At 40.0% G+C, this 14221-nt stretch overlaps 1 protein-coding gene across 7 annotated transcripts in view; it reads right to left on the reverse strand.

Moving 5' to 3' along the window:
* The window catches only part of LOC117271535 (junctophilin-1-like), a 258838-nt gene that overhangs the window by 160845 nt on the left and 83772 nt on the right, over positions 1-14221 (reverse strand). For all 7 annotated transcript variants that reach the window (XR_004502892.2, XM_033649756.2, XM_033649755.2 and 4 more), the window contains exon 3: positions 3230-3348. Coding sequence is in view for 6 of the 7 variants with exons in the window: in XM_033649756.2 (XP_033505647.1) it covers positions 3230-3348 (119 nt within the window). In the remaining variant the exon portion in view is untranslated. The remainder of the gene's footprint in view (positions 1-3229; positions 3349-14221) is intronic.

Consider the following 14221-nt stretch of genomic DNA (forward strand, 5'->3'; position numbering starts at 1 on the left):
TATAATTTTATATTGTTTTAAACTAGTTTTACTGATTACTTGATGGCCATAACTATTTGATTGTTTTTTGCTCTGTGAAGCACATTGTGCTTCCACCTGGAATGAAATGTGCTATATAAATAAAGTTTTGCTTGCTTGCTTGCTTGCTTGTGTGTGTGTGTATGACAAGGGGATGTAATAGGTGTCACCATTGCAGTGGCTGTGTACAGTTGGTTGGTGGTTTGTTCGAACACCCCAACTCATTGCTGTTTTTCCATAGTGAAAATATAGCTTGACAAATGTATTTTGTCTTTTTCTTACTTTTTGCCAGCTCAAAGTTCAAAACCAGCTTCTGTGCTGGACTGAAGGTGTGTTAGTGCTCATGCCATCATGGCTAACTTGCACATATGTGAAGGCACCATGAATGCTGAAAGGTACATACAGGTGTTAGAGCAACATATGCTGCCATCCAGATGATGTGTTTTTCAGGGACGTTCCTGCTTATTCCAACAAGACACATTCTGCATGCATTACGTGGCTTATGCATTACGTGCAGTGTGGCTTCTTGTAAAGACTGCAGGTACTAGATTGGCCTGCCTGCAGTCTAGACCTGTCTCCCATTGAACATGTGTGGCACACTGGGCAGCTGTGGCTCAGAGGTAGAGCAGGTCATCCACCAATCGGAAGATCAGCGGTTTGATCCCCGGCTCCTCCAGTCTGCATGTCTAAGTATCCTTGAGCATGATACTAACCCAAATTGCTCCCGATGATGCTTCCATCGGTGTGTGAGTGTTATAAACTGAGTGGCAGGTGGCACCTTGTATGGTAGCCTCGGCCACCAGTGTGTGAATGGGGCTCGTAGTGTAAAAAGCACTTTAGGTGGTCGGATGACTAGAAAGGCGCTACACAAATGTAGGTCCATTTATCATTATAAAGCATACAATATGACAATGGAGACCCCAGATTGTTGAACAACTGAAGTTGTATATCAGGCAAGAATGGGAAAGAATTTCACTTTTAAAAGTTCAGCAATTAATGTCCTCATTTCTAAAACACTGAGGGCCGAATTCACAAAAGGATTGCGTGGCTTTTGCGGCCGCTAAACCAGTAAAAATGGAGCAAACAGATACTGTCCAATTCACAAAGCACGCGCAGAGGGTAAAATGCTCCACTAACTGCGCTGCCAAGCAGATTGCGTCTCGGTGCTCCGGTGTTATTTGCATGTATTTAAATGAGGTAATATGCATATATTTGGTGCAAAAATTGCGCCTTTCTATGCAAATGAGCCTCATTGATAAACAACGTCTAATTCACTGACACCAGCGCTAATAGCCACACGCAGTTTGAGTGAAGTAAATAACGTCTTTAGAAAGCTGGTGCAAACTGGGCGCTCCTCTGTGGAAGCCTCTCGCCCAGACTTCCCAGTGATCGTGGCAGCAGTGATCGTCTGTTAAATCAGTCTGTAAATAATATTTTGACATTATTATTATAATCATTATTACTTTAATGGCATCTGAAGATACTGATGCATTGAACAGGTGACAATCTGCGGTTGTTCTCAAAATGCACTTCTGTCACGCACTTCAAAAGCAACTTTCAATAATTTATTTTACGAAACGGAGGAAACAAACATGAACAAAAACGGTTCCATAATTCATATTAGATTCAAAAGATAACGAAAAAACAGCTACAAGTGAGAGGAAATAGTGATAAAGTGGTCAAACTTGGTCAAATCCACAGCCTCAATCCATCCGACAGTGTTAGACTGACTCACCAGCAGACATCACTACATGAGGGTATACAGTATTCAGTACTTTGCCAAACAGTCTGCCATTGTTCTGCCACGGTGTTCTTGGCGCAAAGCCAACATTTATACTTTGCCATGTGGCTAATTGCAATCAGGGGCAAACTGCACTCAGCTGCCAAACTTTGTGGGCGTGTTTGCCCTGGTATATCATTAGCGCAATATCCTTTGTGAATAGGACGTTAAGACGGAGCAAACTGCGGGTGCAAGTGAAGTGCAATTCAAGGTGCTATCAGCGGCCGCAGTTCATTCTTTGTGTTGTGTTGTTAAAAGAAAAGGTAATGTCACACAGCAGTAAACATGCGCCTGTCTCAACTTTATAATAACATGTTGCATGTTGCAGACATTAAATTCAGAATGTGTGTATATTTACAAACAAAAAACAATAACGTTCATCAGTTTGAAGATTAATTAACTTGTCTGTTTACTGTATTCAATTGAATATAAGTCGAGAGGATTTTTAAATCATTGTATTCTGTTTTTATTTATATTTTACACAGCATCCCAACTTTATTGGAATAGGGGTTGTATCACAAATAACAACTTTTGATACTGCATGGGCTATTAAAGCTATCAGTCCTGACTACAGTTGATTGTTGAGGCGTGTTTAAGTAGTCATAATGCATGGGACTCCTGACTCCTGATGAGCTGACGTACTGCGGTAAGCGTGTTTGTTCAATTGCGATGCTTCTGTGATAGCGTCTTTGTGCTGCTCTGGCAAGCTCATACCAGCTTATTTCCTGATATATATTTCGATTGCTTCTCTCTGATTACCCTTTAAAAACTGACCTCAATGATTTCTTTATCTAAATTATCAACGTGTCTCTTTGACCCCATCCCAACTAGGCTACTTAAAGGAGTTTTATCTTTAGTTAACACTTCTATATTAGACATGATCAATATGTAACAGGCTATGTACCACAGTCTTTTAAGGTAGCTGCAGTTAAACCTCTTCAAAAAAGCCCACCCTGGAGCCAGAAGTGTTAGCCCACTATAGACCCATATCTAATCTTCCCTCTCTTTCAAAGATCCTTGAAAAAGTAGTCGCAAATCAGCTGTGTGACTTTCTCCATGACAATAATTTATTTGAGGAATTTCAGTGAGGATTTAGAGTGCATCATAGCACAGAGGCAGCACTAGTAAAAATTACAAATGACCTTCTGATTGCTTCAGACAAAGAGCTTTTCTCTGTACTTGTTTTATTAGATCTTAGTGCCGCATTTGACACAACTGACCATCAAATTCTGCTCCAGAGACTGGTACATATAATTGGCCTTAAAGACTCTGCACTAAGCTGGTTCAAATCCTACTGATTAAAGCAGAATTACACTGCTTTTTGTCACATTAATGGCAAAATAAAAGATTGTTAACGTCTTTTGAATTTAATTCACCTTATACTTTGCTACTATGCTGTATATTGTCGCACTGTTGCTGCTATTACAGTACCTGGCTGATGGAAGCTAGGGGAGAGCTCTCTGGCCACAGCTCTGGCAATATCTGAATCCTGACTGGCTGACTGTGCAGCCTGGTCTGCAGCCTCTGCTTTGGCCCGGGCATGGGCAGTCCTGTGAAAAAACACAGATAGACATAGTGTTAATTTTGCTACATATGGTCAATATGGTAGAGTCTAAAGAGAAATTTTTGAAATTGAAAGAGATTATTAACCTTTTTGTGATCAAATATTTGTTGTTGTACATGTACAAAATAGGCTAACCCACACAATGGCCATTCAAGCTAGAAAAAAAACAGCAACAACAACAGCTGAAAGCAAACATGAAACAAAAAATAAAAGAGATATCTAACATAAAAACAGGATGCAGGAGAGAAACTAAACTCCAAAACACAAAGAGAAACACAGAGGCTATAAAAGTACTGAGAGCTGCACATGCAGAGACTTTTAATGACACCTTTCTCTCTGGTCTCCTGCACACACAGATGTGAGTTGAGTCTTGTGACACACAGAGCTTATTTCAGGTGAAGAGGGGGTTGGGGGGGTTGGGGGGTTGAATGTAGTCGTTGAGATATTATCGCTACCCACTTGGAGGCAGTCAGGCACACTTATGGCCCTACTCCAGAGTTCTTACATCTCTGGCTCGGCACATTTAAACTGGATGGAAAGACAAATTAGTGTGATCCAAGAGCTGTGTGGCATTTTGGGCTAGTTGTCTCTACTTCCTTCTTCACTTTCTCCTTGATTTTCAACTTTCACAAACAGTATTAAATCAGTTCTTGCTGCCACAATAATTAATGTTCCCACAGCAAATAGTAGTTCCATTATGAACACAAGTTTTAAGGTACAGCATTTAAATCAAGGATTTTTGTCATTTGAGACACACACTTGGTGTTCCTCAGGGAACTGTTTCAGCTATGGCCTTAAAAGGGAACTAATGTTTTTTTTCACCCTGGCCCTATTTTCCGATCTACTTTTGTCTAAATGAGTGACAGGATGTTCAATATTTGACATTTAGGACTACAGGGATGTACACGGATGCAGAGCTCATTGAAACTGCAGAGTGGACGAGGAGAGGGAGCAGTGTTACTTCGGTAGCACATATACTAAAATTGCAACAGGCAGAGAAACATGTCCGAATCCAGCTAAAGGTAAACACAGACATTCATTTCTCCTTTTCGTTATGTTGTCTGATAATTATACTAACAATCCGAAACTATCTGTGTGGAAGAAAAAGCACTTTTAATGGACATATTTTGACGTTTGATGCTGTCTGAGTGCCCTATTATTTAATATAGCATGCGCTCACGGGCTGCAGGCAGGTCAGACCTAGCTTTGTACTGGAGAAACGTCAAATACTGAACATCCTATCACTCATTTAGACACAAGTAGATCGGAAAATATGGCCCAGGTTGAAAAAACATTAGTTCCCCTTTAAGCTATCTGTGGATTCTGTATTCTCTGAACACAGACCAATTTCATTGGGCAGGAGGTATTTTACCAAATACAAGCATCCCAGTTTGCAGTCTCTATGCAAACTGGGATGCATTCCACCAAACTGTTCAAATAAACTGCTTATCTACAACTTATCTACACTCACTCAATCTTTTAAAATGATGTTTCATTATTACCCATGGTACTATTTATACAGTATTTAGTGAAGTCAATTAAGAATCAAAATAAACCTAGAGTCACAACTGAAACCAAACCAGGGAAGCACCAGTGCAAAGGTCAGATTTCAGATCGTTCTTCCACACTGACCAAGGACAAAACTAGAAAAAGCACACTACTGACTGTGTGTGTGTGTGTGTTGCAGTTTTGGTGGGTGGGGGGTGGTGTTGGTCAGCTGTTGATAGGTTGTCCTCCTTGGCCTTATTTAGACAAGCACTGGTTCTGACGTACATGCAGGCACACACACACACACACACACACACACACACACACGCAGGCGCGCACACACGCACACAGAATCTTGCCAAGAATGCACAGGCACACACACACACACACACACACACACACACAAACACACACGCACGCGCGCACACACATGCACACACAATCTTGCCAAGAATGCGCCTACTTAATTCTCTCTATCTCCCTTTAGCCCACACATCTACACACATCTACTCTCCACTTCTGTTTTCTCACTTTGATCTCACTCTTTCTCCTCTCTCTGCTCTTCTCAGTTCCGAGGCTTTATTAGCATGATATTTAACAACAAATTTGCCGAAGCACCAAAGTACAAACTTTGCAAATATTTGGACACAATAACAGTTAGATTTGCAATAACACAACGTAGATAAAATACAGTAAATAGAATCATATAACATGTGTATAGGTATAGGTTGTAGGTCTTAGTGTGTGTGTGAGTGTGTGTATGTTGATGAAGGACTGATGTTTTAGGGAGGGCAGTATACGGCCTTTTATAGGCACAAAAAAGTTTGGGATTTTGGGATTAACAAATCATATTTCTTGGTATTCCACCCTGATAATACTGTAATATATTTGTCACAATTTAAGAGGAAGTACATCTCCTTATATCTATTCATTCATTCATTCATCTTCTAACCGCTTCATCCTCTTGAGGGTCGCGGGGGGGCTGGAGCCTATCCCAGCTGACATCAGGCGAGAGGCAGGGTACACCCTGGACAGGTCGCCAGACTATCGCAGGGCTGACACATAGAGACAAACAACCATTCACACTCACATTCACACCTACGGACAATTTAGAGTTACCAATTAACCTAGTCCCCAATCTGCATGTCTTTGGACTGTGGAAGGAAGCCGGAGTGCCCGGAGAGAACCCACGCTGACTCGGGGAGAACACATATACATATAGCACATATGTGCAAACTCCGCACAGAAGGGCTCCCACGCCCGGGATCGAACCGGCTTGCTGTGAAGCAAGAGTGCTAACCACCACACCACCGTGCCGCCCTCCTTATATCTATATCTTTATATATAAATGCACACACACACACACACACACACACACACACACACACACACATTCTCTCTTTTTCTCTCTCTCTCTCCTGTGTGTGTGTGTGTGTGTGTGTGTGTGCATTTATATATAGAGATATATGTGATGATGTGATGTGTGATGTGTGATGTGTATGGGCAGCAGTAGCTCAGTCCATAGGGACTTGGCTTGGGAACCGGAGGGTCGCCGGTGCAAGTCCCTGCCCGAACCAAATATATGGAGCGTGGAATGGTAGCTGGAGAGGTGCCAGTTCACCTCCTGGGCACTGCCGAGGTGCCCTTGAACAAGACACCAATCCCCCCCAACCGCTCAGGGGTGCCTGTCATGGGCAGCACCTTCACTCTGACATCTGACATTATAGGTTCTGTTTCTGCATGTGTGTGTATATGTATATGACAACAGAGTCAAAAGATTGAATCTCCCCTTGGGGATTAAGAAAACATACAAAATTAAAAAAAAAAGTGTGACATTCTTAGCACATTAAACCATGCTGAAAATTAGAGCAGTATACTATAACAAGACAATAAACCGATGATGCAGCGTGCCATGTCATATTTAATTGATACTGCTGAAGATGACAGCTCTGAAGTACTGATGTCTCTGTTTGCTGAATGCCTGTTGCCTCAGCTCCTCTCTGAGAGTGTCCCTTTGTTGCCTCCTTCGCATGCATGATGCTACTGTTTTTCAATTTTACCCTTGGTCTGACTGGTATCGCCTATAACTTGCTTTAAAACTGTGAAGATGACATGGGACAAAAAGGTCACTTTTGTAATCAAATACATCCAAGTTTAAGCAGTATGTAGTGGAGCTGGGCAGTATATGGCCAAAATTGTTAACAATAAATGTCAAATCTTTAGTTGTTTTAGGTTTGAAGGCTGATTTTTGTTCCTGAGTGAATGTTAAAACAAAAAACAGATGGTTGATTGTGGTTTTAAACAAGTTACAGAATGTGTTTGTTACAGCTGGCTGCGGCCTCTCTGTGTGGAGTTTGCGTGTTGTCACCATGGGTTTTTTCCAGGTACTCCGGCTTCCTCCCACAGTCCAAAGACACATAGGTTAGGGTAATTGGTGACTTTACTTTGGCTGTAGGTGTGAATGTGAGGGTGGATGGTTGGTACTCGGTGACCCTGAAAAGGATAAGTGGCCGCAGACAATGAATAAATTAATGAATGTTTGTTTCACTGTAGTTATTTTATTCAACCGTTATTTAAACAGGTAATCTCATTGAGACACAGGGTCTCATTCTCAAGAGAAATTTGTTTAAAATTGCAGTTAGGCTGTGTTCTGGGTCTGCTTTGGGGCCTCCTACCAGTGGGACGTGCCCAGAACACCTCCAACAGCAGGCATTCAGGAGCACCCCAACTGACTCCCACCCAACTGACCCCTTTCAAAGCGAAGGAGCAGCGACTTTACTCCCGAGCTCCCTCCGCATGTATGAGTTCCTTACCCTATTTCTAGGGCTGAGCCCAGCCATCCCATGGAGAAAACTCATTTCAGCCGCTTGTATCTGTGATCTCATTCTTTCGGTCACTGCCCAGAGCTCATGACCATAGGTGAGGGTTGGGATGCAGATGGAGCAGTAAATCGAAAACTTCACTTTATGGCTCAGCTCCCTCTTCACCACAACGGTCTGGCACAACGCCTGCGTCACTGCAGAAGCCGCGCCAAACCACTGATCCATCTCACGCCCCATTCTATCTTCACTCATGACGATAGATACTCCAACTCTCTCGCTTGAGGCAGTAACTCTCTCCCAACTGGGAGGGGTCAATCCACCGGTTTTTGGCAGAAAACCACCTCAGATTTGGAGGTGCTGACCACTTCACACTCGGTTGTAAATGGCCCAAGTGCATGCTGGAAGTCAGGATGTGATGAAGCCAACAGGACAATCATCTGCAAAATACAGAGATGCGATTCTGAGGTCCCCAAATCCCTTCATCCCGCCGGCTGCGCCTCAAGATCCTGTCCATAAATATCACAAACAGGATCGGTGACAAGGGACAATCCTGGTGGAGGCCAACACCCACCAAGAACGTGTTTGACTTTATGTTGAGTATGTGGATGCAACTCTCACTTTGGTCATATAGGGACTGGATGTCTCGTAGCAGCGAGCCAGGTATCCCGTAGTCCCGCAGTATCCCCCACAAGAGACACGGTTGTAAGCCTTCTCCAAGTCCACAAAACACACATAGAGTGGATGGGCAAACTCCCATAACCCCTCTAGCAGCCTAGCAAGGGTAAAGAGCTGGTCCACTGTTCCACGGCCCTGAAATTTAAAACTAAGTTCGGGAAAAATACCTTTTCATATACTGCAGCTTGCCTGTGGTGTGATCTTCCCGTTTCTATCAAATTAATCTCAAATGAGAGAAATTTTAAATTCAATCTTAGGAAATGGCTGACTAATTGAAGTGTCTGTGCTTTCTGGTTCCATTTAAAAAAGAAAAGAAAATTCACATGTTTTTAGGGGGTTGTTAGTTTTTAACTATGCCACTCTTGCCTGTCATTGACACAATTGCCAGCTTTTATTGTCATCGAGGACAACAATGGAAATAAGCCTTTGGGCTTTACTGTGTATTTTAATCCTCGGCGATTTTTAATTAATGTATATGAAACTGATCTGCAGTTACTCATGTATGTTTTTTTTGTTTGTTTGTTTTTTGTTTAATTGTTCTCAAATAAACCTACCTAGGACAGAATCAGCATTGCTCCTCCTGAATCCGAGGTTTGACAACTTTATTTTATTTTATTTTATTTTATTTTTTTGATTTTATTCACAATACAAGACAAGGACAATACCAAACAAAGACAATGCTAGACAAAGACAATACTAGACAAAAAAACAAAAACAGACAATACAATAAAACAACAGAACAAAGACAATACAATCAGAGGTTTTTAGAGAATGGCTAGGGGTGCATATAATTATCTCCAAATGCTCAAAAATGTTATCAAAATTAAATGATGCACAGCCGGAAACATGGGCATGTTCAGAAAACATTATATGTACTAGGTTTTCCCTGCAGCAGGTCAAAAGATAAATAAATAAATAATATAAGAAAAATAAAGAATTAAATAAGAAGAGCTAAAACATATACAAATATATATACAAAATGTCTCTTATTTATATATTCTTGAATGATGGTCCATAGGTCATCTAACCCATTGTCCCTATAAAATCCCTGCAGGGATGAGGCTGCACGCTCCATCGTTATCACTTCTATGAATTATTTTAGCCAGTGATCTAAACAAAAACAGTTTGGTTTCCTTACTTTCCAATTCATCAAAATAGTCCTTTTCACACAGAGGAAGGCCAGTGTTACTAGATGATGTGTTACTGCAGATTTCATTCCTTCAGTTTTTACACCCAGCAAGCACACATCTGGGCAAATACAGTACATACATCCTCATTTAATATTGTACATAAAACATTTTTTACTCCTACCCAAAATTGATTTATCTCTGGACATTGCCATAACATGTGCATTAAAGACCCTCTCTCTCCATAACCATGCCAGCATAGATCAGATATATCTGGATTCATTTTATGCAGTTTCTGTGGTGTTGTATATATTCGGTGTAATATCTTCAGTTGTATAAGTTTATATCTAACACATTTTGATCAATAATTTGTGTGTCGCATTATGGTGCCCCACTGCTCTGTTAGGTTTTTTCCTAGATCCTGTTCCCATTGTGATTTGATTTTATCCATGGCATCACAGGAAGAGGGGTGAATAAGCCTATATAGTTTAGATACTGTGCCTCTATTTAATATAATTTCTTTCATTTTGTTATCTGTATCTACATCTGAAGCCAGTGAAATCCCTTCAGATATATATTTCTGCAGAATTGATTTCAGCTGTAGGTACTGCAGAAAGCACATATCATTGAAACCAAATGTTGTTTTGAGTTCATTAAAACTTTATTATTATACCCTCTTTTACAATTTGACCCAGGTTTTTAATATTATGATTTTCCCATCTTTTGTTACAAAGGATTTTTCCTCCAGCAGTGAGCAGAGGGTTCTCCCATAATGAAGGCAACACTAAGCCATTAATTGCACATTTCTTTTGAATTTTCTTTGATATTTCACATGAGAAGCTAACAATGGGATCCTTAATTTCGTCTTAATCTTTGTACAATACCACAGAGACGAAAGGGATAGGCTATATTTTTTTTATGCTCATTAACAATTTCCTGTTCCAGCCACTGCCAACTGCCAACCTCACATTGTTTGTGGTAAGCTCAGAGCATGGAGTATTTGGCATTAAATGCAACCTAATAATCATATATATCAGGTATCCCCAACTCCCCCTTATTTCTATGCATTGTGAGTTTATTTAAGCTAATTCTTGGTTTTTTATTCCCCCAAAGAAACATTTAAACAGTTTCTTGATTTCTTTAAGCCAATATTCAGGTAATTTAAGGGGGACTGAGGATAACAAAAAGGATATTCTGGGGAAAACATTCATTTTAATGATCTCCGCTCTACCCCACAGAGATAATGGGAGTGTACCCCATCTAGTAAATTCTTCCCTAGTAGTTTTTATCAGTTTTGGACCATTTAATTCAAATATCTTCTCAATTGTGGAGATAATATTAATCCCTAAGTATTTCAATCCCTCTCTCCTCCATACTATCTGGGTTGCAGCATGGTGTGTTGAAAAAAGTCAGGCAGTTGAGCGGGGCTGCTTCGCTCTTATTCCAATTTACTTTGTAGCCCAATAGATTACCAAACTCTTTTATGATCTTAAATAAGTGTGGCATTGATACATCTGGTTTGGAGAGCGTCAACAATATATCATCTGCATAAATATTTAATTTAAAATCATATCCAAATATATGTATGCCTCTTATTTGTTGATTGGCTCTAATAGCACATGCTAGGGGTTCCAGCGCCAGAATAAAAATTATCAGTGAGACTGGGGATCCTTGTCTAGTTGACCTAGATATCTCAAAGGGTGAAGACACAATTCCATTTGTTTTAATGCAGGCAAGAGGTTTGTGGTAAAGTGCTCGGATCCACTGCATACACACAGGGCCAAAGCCATATTTTTCTAGAATATATAACAAATATGGCCATTTGAGCTGATCAAATGCTTTTTCAGCATCCAATGATAACATGATCGCTGGATGCTGAAGTGAAGCGGCTTTGTTCATAATATGAAATAGTCGTCTTATATTATTTGCAGCAGATCTGCCCTTAACAAAACCACACTTTCAAGACGCATTGCAAGTATTTTTGCAAAGAGCTTATAGTCGTTTTTAAGTAGACTAAGCGGTCTATAGTTGCTCATTTGCGAATAATCTTTTCCAGCTTTTGGTACTGTTGTGATTACAGCTGTACGCATGCTAACAGGCATAGATTCAACTTTTATAATATCATTATATAAGATAATAAGAAAAGGAGTCAATACGTCCTGGAAGCATTTATAAAACTCAATACTAAATCCATCTGCTCCAGGACTGTTACCATTCGACAGGCATTTTATTGCCTGATTTATTTCTGCCTCTGTAATATTCTCCTCAAGATCTTTTTTTGTCTGTCTCTTTAACTGAGGGCAGACATATATTACTAAAGAAATTTTGTGCTTCGTTAAAATTATAATGATTCTCCGTTTCATACAATTTCATATAATACGTTTTAAAACCGTTATTAATTTGTTTTGGTTCTTGTACAAGCTGCCCATCACAATCATGCATACTTGAAATTAAATGTTTAACCTGTTGTTTTAGCCTCATTGCCAACATTCTACCTGCCTTGTCACTTGACTCAAAGTTTCTCCTTTTAAGTTTTAACAATGCGAATGCAGTTTCTTCATGTATCATTTCTTGCATCTGAGCTCTGCAAATTAATACAGCATCCTTTAATTTATGATTGTCTGGTTCCCTCATATGTCTCTTTTCAAGCTTATTCAGTTCTTCCCTCAATGATTTTTTCTTTTCATTCTTCTCCCTGTTTTTTGCAGATGAATAGCTTATTAGCCACCCTCTACATGTGGCTTTAAATGCCTCCTATACTATCTGTATTGAGGATACTGAATTAATATTTACGGTGAAATATTCCTCTATTCTGGCTTTTATTAAAGAGATAAATGTTTCATCTCTGAGGAGTGAGTTATTTAATCTCCACTGTTTTGTTTTATTTATTTCAAAGGAAGGGTAAAAACTAACAGAGACAAGGGCATGGTCTGATATTATGGATTTCAGAGTTAACAACATTCTTAAACATCTGTCCAGTTAATAATAAGTAATCAATCCTTGAATATGAGTTATGGACCTTTGAGTAGAAAGTATATTCTCGTGCATCCCCATTACAGCACCTCCAAATGTCTGTTGCACCTATGTTTGTCTGAAATTCCTCAAAAGCTGTTGCAAGCACACCATCGTTTGGTAAGGGCTGTTTAGACCAGTCAACATTAGGTAGAGCTGCTAAATTAAAATCTCCACCGATTACTATTGGAATATTTAAAAAACTACAGAGTAATATATTCAACTTGGTCAAAAACTTAGTTTGTCCAGTGTTAGGACTGTAGACATTAACAAGCACAATTTTCTGATTACAAAGAAGTCCCGATACTGTTATGTATCTCCCCTCCTTGTCCGAAATTATTTTCAATGCTTTGAAAGTGGATGTTTTTGCAATTAGAATGCTGACACCTCTTGAGGAACTACTCCCGTAAGCTGAAAAGACTTGGTCCACCCATCTTTGTTTTAATTTTGTAGATTCATTTTCAGTCAAATGAGTTTCTTGTATCATAGCTATATGTCAGGGATTTTAAATGTGAGAGTATTTTATATCGTTTAACTTTATTTGAAATCCCATTAACATTCCATGATATAATCTTAATAGGCAGACCCATATTCAATTACATACAGTACATGATTCCCAAACTCATATTATCAATCAGTATACTCTGTTCCTCTGACGTATAAACACACACACACACAACATATAACACAACATACAGCAGTGACATTGGGCAAAAAACAAAACAAAAAACAAGAGAAATCTATCCATGAACCAATGTCAGCAGGCGTTAAGTCATTCAAGCAACTCACAGCCAGATTTCGGCGTATTGCCACACTATTTAAACTTATGGGTTTATGCCCTCTATAAAAATGAGAGAAAAAAAAAACAAAACAAAAAAAAAACAATGAAGGCAGCTATTTAACTTTTAGTGCGTTATTTTCATACCTCAGTTCATCAGGAGTGTTGTAGATATGTTTTTGTCCTGCCACAGTGACGATGCGTCTTGCTGGGAATAGGAGGCCATAGCGGAGCCCAGCTCCGCGCAGCTTCCTCGTAATATCGGCATACATTCAGCGCGTCTTTGTTGGATCTCAAGTGGTGATTATCAGATCTTGAAACACACGGAAGGGTTTATCCTTCAATGTCAGCTTCTCTCCCTTCTCTGCCAGTTTTTTCCCCTTTTCGGCTACAGCCCTCAAAATGAGCTGCCGATCGCTCCATCTTAGTAACCGGACAATGTACGGTCTCGGTGGGTCTGACGGTTCCGGGCGGGGGTGTAGAGACATGTGGTGCCTGGTTTGACAACTTTAAACTTTTCCCGGGAGGCTGAGCAGTGTGATACCCTGATAGTTGGAGAATACCCTCTGGTCCCCTTTTTTGAAAATGGGAACCACCAACCCTGTCTGTCACTCTGCAGGCACTGTACCCGACCTCCATGCAACACTGAAAAGGTGTGTCAGCCAAGACAGTCCAACAGTGTCCAGAGCCTTCAGCATCTCAGGGCAAAATTTCTTCCACATCCAGTGCCTTGCCACTGGGGAGCTTTTTCAGCAACCTCTGCCAGGGATATATAGTTTGAATAGTTTGGTATATGGAATGAATGAAAGTCTGAATATATGGAACGAAACTTGAATATATGGAATGAATGTCTGAATATATGAAATGAAAGTCCAAATATACTGAATGAACCTTGAATATACTAAATGAAAGTCTGAATATATGGAATGAACCTTGAATATATTAAATGAAAGTATA

Source organism: Epinephelus lanceolatus, chromosome 12 (assembly GCF_041903045.1).
Source record: "Epinephelus lanceolatus isolate andai-2023 chromosome 12, ASM4190304v1, whole genome shotgun sequence".
NCBI classification, from domain to species: Eukaryota; Metazoa; Chordata; class Actinopteri; order Perciformes; family Serranidae; genus Epinephelus; species Epinephelus lanceolatus.